We start from the raw sequence: 10161 nt of genomic DNA, 5'->3' as shown, positions 1-10161 counted from the left end.
ATTTCCAATTAAATTAATTTCAGTTGTTTTCAAAATATAAATAACTAATAAAAATATTCTTAATATCTTTTGATGATATTTAACAAACTTTTTAAATAACAAATTGTTTCTTATTTAAAAAAATATTAGGAAAACCCGAGAGATTCTCTTACTCTCGGTATGTATGGTTTAGAGCACTGGTATGCAGTCTCTCTCTAAAATCAGTGCTCTCTGTCTATCTCTATCTCTCACACTGTCTAACACTACACTACAAACACAACACAACTTCTGTTGCAAATTCTGTGAACAAATGTTTTTAATATAAAAGAATTTTCTCTCTTTTATAGTCTCTGTGTTCAACAATAGAGATACGGAATGGTTGTGTGTATGTGTGTGTGTGTATGACGTTGCTCTGGGATGCCGTTTGTATTGGAGACATGCCTTTACACACTCATTCACTCACACACACGGCACACACACACACACACACACAGTCCCATATTTGCCGACATGTGGTCCCACAATAAGGCATTTAAATAGGGAAAAGCATTTGTCGGTAGCCTACGAGTGCCAATATGCCAATACTGGGTATTCAGGTATCATTGCCTCATAGGGCTGTGCCATAACAGCCAGCCCTCTCTCTCTCTCTCTCTCTCTCTCTCTCTCTCTCTCTCTCTCTCTCTCTCTCTCTCTCTCTCTCTCTCTCTCTCGTCTATGTCTATGACACTTAGGCCCTACAAAAAATAAATAAATAGTTGTACCAAATGATTGATTCCCACGAACCGTACCATTAATTTGTCGCCTATTGTCTCAGTTGATTGCATCGTCTCTCTACACTATTTGGTCACTGTTTTTGTTTGTTTGTTGACTTCAAACAAATATATATATAAATGAAAGTAAACTTTTGATTACACTATATATAATCACATTTTACGGTTTGCATTCACACACACATACATAACAATTTACAGATATTACTACTCTTTTATGTCAAAATCGGTTATAATTAGCTAAAGTAAAGTAAAAATAATCATTCATTAAATCAAATTAAAAATCTTATATAAATAATTACAAACAAAAAACTAATAAAGCTTAAGTCAATATTTCTAGTGTAAAGCAATAATTATATTATTATTTATTACACACAACTGATAGCAATTAATAAGTTTACTAAAATATCTACTAAATATATTGTATGAATAAAAATCATATAAATAAAATAAAAATTTGATATAATGTGTAGTAACCCTAACAAAAATTATTGAATGTTGGGCCTCAATATAAACTAAATACAGTATATTTGTCTTCAGTTATAATTTATTTGTTTACTTATATCTTATATTATGTAATGCTTTTTTGATTAGATAACCGATAACTTGACTTTTCTAGTAATTATATAATAAATCCATATGACTTTAGTTATTAACTAAACTGTGGTTATTTAATAAAAAAAACATATGATATTATTTTTTATTTTTAATATAATATATTAGAATTTTTGTTTTGACAAAATTAAAAAATAATTTTCTTAATCTATTAATATTAAATAAATAAAACTATAAAAATTAATAATTTTTAAATAAATATATTAACTATTTACAATAATAACTTAACATAAATAATTCAGGCTTAGTAAACATTATTGTCATAAGTATACTGGTATTATCTGTATTATTTTAAATGTAAATTTTAAAAATTTATGGCAATATAGCAACTACATGAATAGTTATTAATAACCGGATATTAATTAATTTTTCCGAGTTTTTCAAATTACATATTTAAAAAAATATTGTAAATTTAAATCATGGTTTAGGTTTCGAAAAATTTTTTACTCAACATTCACTATGAATATTGTGCAGTATATATATTGACTTTATATCAAATAATAGATATGATTGGAAAATAAGTTTTGGTTTTTTTAAATTTATCATTATTTTCATGTCTAGTTTTAATAGTCGTAAAAAAATATTTAGGCATTAATTTTCTGGTCTTTTATGATAACTTTTTTTTCTAAAGTCCATTGGGATTCATATAATTATCAAATGATAGTACTGTATACTCTATACCTGCTATTAATGTGAGAAAATTCAATACAATAACTATCAAATCATTTTAGAGTTGTTGCAGAGGTTTTTTTTTGGGTAATAATTTAAGCAATTTTTGTGTCACTAATTAATGATATTCACTGTACGGGATAGTAAAAGATGACATAAATATTTAAGAGATGGCTAGTAATCAAAGGAGATAAGCATCACTGAGCTCTCTCTTTCAGCAAATCTCTAATCCCTGGCCATTGCACACACAATCTCAACACAAAAAAACACATCCCATTGTTAATGAATTTTTATATATGAAAATCAAAGAATAATTTGTTTTGTGTGGAAAAATCAAAATTAATAACTTATAGACTTATAATTATTAGCATTTTTTTATTTGCAATAATAGGAGATATTGAGTGAGTGAGTGAGTGAGTGAGTGAGAGAGAGAGAGAGAGAGAGGATCTCATTAAACAAGTTGTCCACTAATTGGTGAGAATTCAGCTGCACTTCTGAAGACTAGTGGATCCAACCCATCACTGATTGTTTAGTCTTTTCGTGTCTGTCCTTCAAATATCCGGATTTTTTAGTGTCAATTATTTTTAGATTTATTGCCTGCTTTTCATACAGTTATTTCCACACTTTTCAAGCATACACACAATGAGAGAGAGAGAGAGAGAGAGAGAGAGAGAGAGAGAGAGAGAGAGAGAAATGTAAATATTGATGAATTTAAATGAAAGTTTACAATAAATTTATCTATCAATAGAATAGATTATTTAAGGGAAACTTACGGTACAAATGTCGGTAATTTATAAATATCATATGTCAAGTTAACATTGCACTATATATAAATCTCGTATAAAATTGCATCTAGGTAATTATACTGCATATAAAATAATATATTTTTGACATTGTATTTAGTTAGACTATAAAAATAGGTTCAAAAATACAATACAAATAAATTTGATTAAAATAAAAAGTTTTTATTATTAATGTTTGATTTTTAATTTTTCAAATAAAAATGAACATGGTACTTTTTAATAACATCATATTATTTTAACTATAGATAATTTATTAGAATTAAATGTATTCATTGGTTATATTTGAATGTTTTGTTTCAATAGACTTATAAGTTATAACTGTATCCCAAATGTATTGATTTAGTAGTAATTAGAGGGCATCTGAAAAGTCCGACACTGTCTATATGTGCAATCAGTCATGAATACCGGTGCTCATCATTGAGAGACTTATAACTTAGTTTTTCATTGTCAAACTCAGTCAAGTCGATTCATAAATAATTTAAAATTATTAGCTTTGAGCTAATATATTAACTATCATTTTAGTTATAATATCTCAAAATATAAATATATTTCATATTTAACAAAATTATATTTAAATATATTCAATCAAATATACACACAATAATGACATAAATTATAATATTTATAAGTTATACTGTATATTGAAATTTTATTATATTAGTAGATAAATTTATTAGAAATTTATTAGTATTATATACTTTATATACAGTTTATGTTAAATAGTCAATAATTTGTTATGTCGTAAACCCCTTAACTATAATATATCAATATATAGCTATATTTATAAATTGTAAGTCACGTTAATTTTTATATAAATAATATACTGTATAACCTGTAGATTGTATAGTTATATACAAATGTATGTAAATAATAAAATACAGAAAATCTAAAAAATATATTTAAAATAACAAAACAAAAATAAAGACATTTACTTATATTATTATATCAGAATTGTGATCAAACCTTATAAAGTAAATTAATTTTAAAAAATTATATATTCATTTTTCTTTTAATTTTAAATAAATCAATTAATTTTTCGATATATTTTTTATGCAAATCAATCGTTTTTCACAATTTTTACTTTAATGTGTTTTTTTAGTATAAATATATGGATTTTCATAAACTTAGGAAACCTCTAATATGGAAAAATATAATCAACAAAAAATTAGTCAATTTAAATATCATTAATAACTTTTCCATATATATAATTTTTTTTACTAATATATAATTTAATATTTCATAAGTTTTAAGGTAATGTCAAAATAACTAAAAGTAAAATTTCCTTATGTCACAACTTTTAAAACATATAATTGTATATTACACTATATATTAATTTAGCTAGATTATTTAACAACATTTTATATTAACTTTTTTAGGCATACGATTATTACTAATGATACTTACACTTAGACTTAAAATAAATAAATTGTCTAATATTTTAAAATGAAGGAATTTTGTTTAAATTTTATTATTTTTAAAATTAATTTAATAAATCATTTAGAAATTTAATTAACAACAAAACTTAATGTATATAAATTATATATCAATATAAGTATATAAATTATCATATATAAACTGTATATACCAATATATTAATACTGTATATAAATATACAGGTATATAAAAAATTATAATATTAATAACAAGACAATTATCTATTATTATTTGTAAATATTATTTAAATCCATATAATAAAATCATTTTTTTAATAAACAAACAATATCGATTTATAAAATAAATAGTTAACAAATATTTTAATGTATTTATATATTAATATTATATAATTATCTAGATAAAGGCATAGGGAGCTTAATCAAAAATAAATGGTATTAATAAATATTGAATACCCGAAAATAAATACAATTGCAACCTTACATAAAATAATTTATATAATTAAATATATATATAGATATATATTATTATATAATATCAACCAAATTGCCAATAAAATTCAATTATAAATCCTGAGGTTTGGCAATGTCTGTAAGTTTTATTTTCTAAACATAAATTATATATTGTTTTTTAAATCTATTAATAATTAATTTTTTGTGCAATTAATCAGTTATTTTTTTCATTGTATATATGTTTTGAGGTAAACGCTGACAACAAAATGTTTATTGGTTTTTTTGATTAGCAATAATATTAATTAATATTATCGTAATTATTATTAGTATTAACAACAATAAATTATAACAATATATGTATATTTTAAAATAACTCTTGGTTTAAAAACAATAAGTTATAAATATTGCAATATATGTTTAACAACTAAATCTTATTATATATATATACTGTATTACAATTATTTTATCATTTTTATTGTTAACATTTATATGAAAACAATGTGTTTTGTATTTTAAGGTCAAGAGATCAGTCGTGTAAATAAAAATTCTCTAAATATTTGTATATAATATCTGTATATAATTGCAAACATTAAATATATATATTCATCTAAAATAAATAATATATATAAATAAATTCCTTAAAATTTAATATCAATATATTATTTATAATAATTGCATTATTTTGTTTTTGTAAGACTCATTTAAATTGGTTATATCAATCAATCACAATCCAGACACTAATTTGGTCACCCGATTGACCATTAACTTCGGAGGTCAATCCAATGAACCAAACAGTTGGTCATTCATATACCATAAGACTAAACCACAAACAGTCACCGGGGTATGAGTTAATAATAATAATAATATATATTGAATATATAATATTAATTACTTAACAGGAGAATGAAAATCTCCTTAATTAATAAATATATTAATATATACATAATATTTAATTTTTTTATAACATTAATATTTCATTAAGTTTTTAATTATTATATGAAACCGAGTTCAATGTCAATACCTTAATGATTGTGTCTTATTGTAAAATTGCAAGACATTATAATTTTATTTTTTCAATCAATTTTCTTTTCAATAAAAAAATTGAATGTCAGCAAATTATTAGACAATAAATTAATTTATAATTATATATATATATATACAGTAGTGTATATATATAGTCATATTTTATGCATTAAAATATGTGATATTGAACTCGCTTTTAAGCTAAAAAATATTTACAATCATTGTTATCGTATAGTTATTATAATAATAATTATTTAAAAACAATGGCAGTGTGTCTCCTAAATGGTAATGTAATTAATTAATAAAAATTTGCATGAATTTGTGTACTATTGAGATATATTTATAATGACAAATGGTTTGTTTGTTTGTTTTTTTCAATTAGTTTGTCACACATTGAGGTCCAGTTTTATCGTTAGTTACCCAGTTGTCGTGTTGGGCATCAAACCAACATATACTCAATATAAAGACAATAATATCTAAATATTTAATTAGTGTCGACTAATTTCATGTCATTATTATTATTATATGTTAACACCTATTAAATCATACGCTGATTATTATAATTACCATATAATTAACAATAATAAATATATATATATTATAAATAACAATTGGCTAACACCTAGACATATAGTAACCCAATACCCAAATTTTTCTTTAAGTCTAATGATATTATTGTTTATGTGAATAATATTGTATAATGAAATAACAATTGCATTATCATTTTTGGGCAGTGTTTTGGTGTAAACAATCAATTGAGATAACATGTATTAAAAATTATCTTTTTTCATCTAAAAACATCTAACCGATAAAACAACTCAATATACATATAATAATAATAGTTAAATATTTTTTTTAACAAAAAAAAAACAATATGAATAAATTAAAAAGCTATGCAACAAATTATATATATATAATATTAAACTAATTAAAACAACAATAGATAATAAAATTAATAATAAGCTATAAATTATTTTTGCCTAAATTATGTGTTCGTTAAATGAGTGATATATTGCCAGAACTTGAGTTACTGTTGGCATCTTCGGCGTCGATGAGCGACGACGAGCCAACTGATCCCGTGTCGGCATCACTGCTACCGCTGTTGCCAATTGATGACAGCTTTGGTTTTAGCAGATTTGACTTTCGCCTACGACAATAGCACGGCTCAAGTAGTTTCGGATATATTAGCACTTCATTGTCGGGCCCTTTGAATATGATTCCGCAGCAGATCTTCTCTCTTTTTTTTGAAACAACAAATCAATTGTCAGTAAAATCAAATGTCAAATAATAATCTACAGATGAATGTCTTAATCAAATAAGTAAATGACATACTTTTTCCAGAAAGACATGTCCAAGAATGAAGTGATTGCTGTATTTGTTGGCGAATCGCATTCAGTCTTGCGGTTGATGTTTGCAGTGGCTTTCGTTGACCGGCCGGTAGTGCGACCAATAAGCGATCGTTTGCTGCACTCTGTTATCTCTTTTTTAGTGATACTCCTGACCTCCATTTCCTCGTCAATGTCATCGATGTCTTCTTCCATGTCATCGTCCGTATCGGACGAATCAGAGCCCTCAGGACTCGATGTCTGATCACGAATTGGGTTACGACGGCGTAAGCCTTCAATTCATATAAATTACGGAATCAAATGGTCAGCAAATATGTCAAACAGTTTTATTAAATAACAACAAAAAATCCATACCTTTATTGCTATTATTGGTAGTATTCTGTTTATGGTGACAATTGACATGAGGTTTACGATTGTTTGAGCTGTTGTCCAATTGATCCAACGGTGTCGTTGTACTTCTCAGTGAGTTGTCATTTGTGTTATAATTAAGTTTTGGCTTAACCGACTTAGTTCCCGGACCTGCCCGGGCGTCTACTACATGATGCCAATTGCGGGTCGTATTTGACGGCAACTTTTTCCAACGTTTTACCTGAAAAAAATCAAAAACAATTCAATGATTGATTGACACTTGTGTCCGGTTGGGGTCACAAACATACAGACTGTCACAGTTGTCGGTGACAAATGACAAATCAATTAAAACATTTAAAACAAATCAATTACCAGAAGAACACAGGCATTACATATCTCTCCACTTCTGTGTTCAATAATTTTGAAACATTTTTCAAACTCCGGCTCATATTTCTTGGAGTCGGTAAACCTCGACGACGACGACTTGGCCTTACAGATACAACAGCCGTGTATCGATCGGTAAATTTTCGGCTTATGAAAGCTAAACATTGCTACAACTCATCACCTGAAGACACTTCCAACAATAACAACAAAACACAACCGCACAGCAGTTTACTGTATTAATACAACAATTTGTCGCTACTTCCACATCAACGTTATGGTAATTGTCACTCTCTCTCTCTCTCCCTCTCTCTCTAAAGAATAATGGATCACATATGGGGTGATAACTGTGTATTTCCAGACTCGCAGTACTGATATATGATATTAAATCGGAAAACTACTGACTGACTGACTGGTGAAAAACAAATCAATGATTTTGATGGTCTGGTTGAGGAAATAGGTTCACTGCTACTATTGAGTGCACAGGCATTAGGAATATATTGGAAAGGCATACATACATACATACATACACACAGGCACTTCACTTCACTACTACAGTACATACATGTATGACAGTCATAGTGACCCAGTTTTATATTTAGCTAACATTTTCTACTATAACTTCTAGTATACTATTAAAGCCACTATCTATCAAAGTGTGTGTATAGTATATATATTATACTACTAGTATGTACTGAATTCAATGAATATACTATAGTGTTGTATATATAATATATTGTATTATACAGAATCTAACAGTACAGTAGAGCCAATGCCAACCCAATGCCAAACCAGTCCTAACAGTCCCTTAACTGTATAAACAGCTAACACTTGATTCCTACATAAGTATTAACGTTGCATTTTTTTTACTTCATCATTGAATGCTTAATAAAAATTAAGAAAAATTATTTTATTTTATATTATAATTTGATAAATATTTAGGTTTTTTGTGTTGAGTTGAGTTAACTCATTGAGACCGAGAGTTTACCGTTAAATATATATTATATACAGTAATATACGGTATATATTCAGTAAACAGTTGTGTGTTATATTTGAAAAATCTATTTGCAAATCAAATCTAAAATTTATTATTTTTATTATTTTTGTTAGAAAAGTATTGATTAAAAGTGGTTTGATGTTAACACATATATAAAATATTTTATTATCAAATTTTTATTATTTTTGTTATTCATTAGCAGCGCCTATATTTCACTATAAATTTTATATATTTCTAAATATTATATGATATATATACACATATTGTTTAATTTATAAAAATTTAGTTTTAATATTAAATATATATTTTTTATCTTATAATTTCTAAATAGTTAGTGAGTGTTAAATAAATTTTCAATGACATTATGGTTAATAATTTATATGTTTTTTTGGTGCCGATTAAGTCCTTCACAATTCATTACCCCCAAGGTGATTTTTGGATAAATTAATAGCTATTTTATAGGAAGAGTTCATTTATATACAGTATATATATATTAAATAATCAATTTATTAGTAGTTAGTTATTTTTATTACACACTGCATATCAAAACTATTTAGAGAGAAAGAGAGAGAGAGAGAGAGAGAGAGAGAGAGAGAGAGAGAATTATAAAAATGTAAATTTTTTTATATTTTTATTTAATAGAGAGAAAAAAACAAGAAAAATATTTTCCAACAAAAAATATTTTTAAGTTCGAGTTTATTAAACTGTTAATGAAGTTTAATACATACATATCTATTATATATTGAGTCCATTGACTTAAAATCAATTAACTTATAAAATGAAAAGTCGTTACACTTTTTCTTATCGCTGAAGAAGAAGAAAAAACAAAATATATGTTAGTATTCAACAAATGTATTCAATATGTATGTTGTTATCGAAAAAAATATTTGTATATGTTTTATGCAAAGTTAAATAATTATGATTAAAGAGAGAGAGAGAGAGAGAGAGAGAGAGAGAGAGAGAGAGAGAGAGAGAGAGAGAGAGAGAGAGAGAGAGAGAGATTTAAATTAGGATTTAAATTTACTTTAATAGCATTAGCTATTTATTTGATGTTTATTTGTTTGTTATACATAAATTTATTTATTTTTTTAAATTTATTATAAATAATAGAACAAATATATATAAATATATACATGTAGTAAATATAAGCAAATAAAAATAATTTTTCGCGTTTTAATGAGATTGTGGTTCAAATAACATAACATTAATAGTATATATATATAAAAATTTTATACAAATGCAGTATAGATATCATAAATTTATATAAAATGCATACAATATATATACACAAAAAATAATGTTATATCAATTATAGTACAAACTTACATAAACTTTTCCGTATATAATAGTTGTGGTAAAATGTGATAAATACCATTTGGTATAATG

The 10161-nt window shown here is 25.2% G+C and overlaps 1 protein-coding gene across 1 annotated transcript; it reads right to left on the bottom strand.

Annotated features, from left to right (window-relative positions):
- Positions 1–6684: 6684 nt before the first annotated feature.
- On the bottom strand, positions 6685–8358 carry LOC128957626 (SIN3-HDAC complex-associated factor-like). The gene is made up of 4 exons (XM_054303425.1): positions 7770–8358; positions 7404–7638; positions 7036–7321; positions 6685–6940 (listed from the first exon to the last, which is right to left on the bottom strand). Exons 1-4 carry the CDS (start codon positions 7944–7946, stop codon positions 6700–6702), a joined length of 939 nt encoding a protein of 312 aa, XP_054159400.1. The 5' UTR covers positions 7947–8358; the 3' UTR covers positions 6685–6699.
- Positions 8359–10161: the final 1803 nt, after the last annotated feature.

The sequence above is a fragment of the Oppia nitens genome, unplaced genomic scaffold (assembly GCF_028296485.1).
Source record: "Oppia nitens isolate AA-2021 unplaced genomic scaffold, nextdenovo-longstitch-racon4-pilon3 scaffold3_pilon_pilon_pilon, whole genome shotgun sequence".
Taxonomy (NCBI): Eukaryota; Metazoa; Arthropoda; class Arachnida; order Sarcoptiformes; family Oppiidae; genus Oppia; species Oppia nitens.
This window is presented reverse-complemented; position numbering and strand designations above follow the sequence as displayed.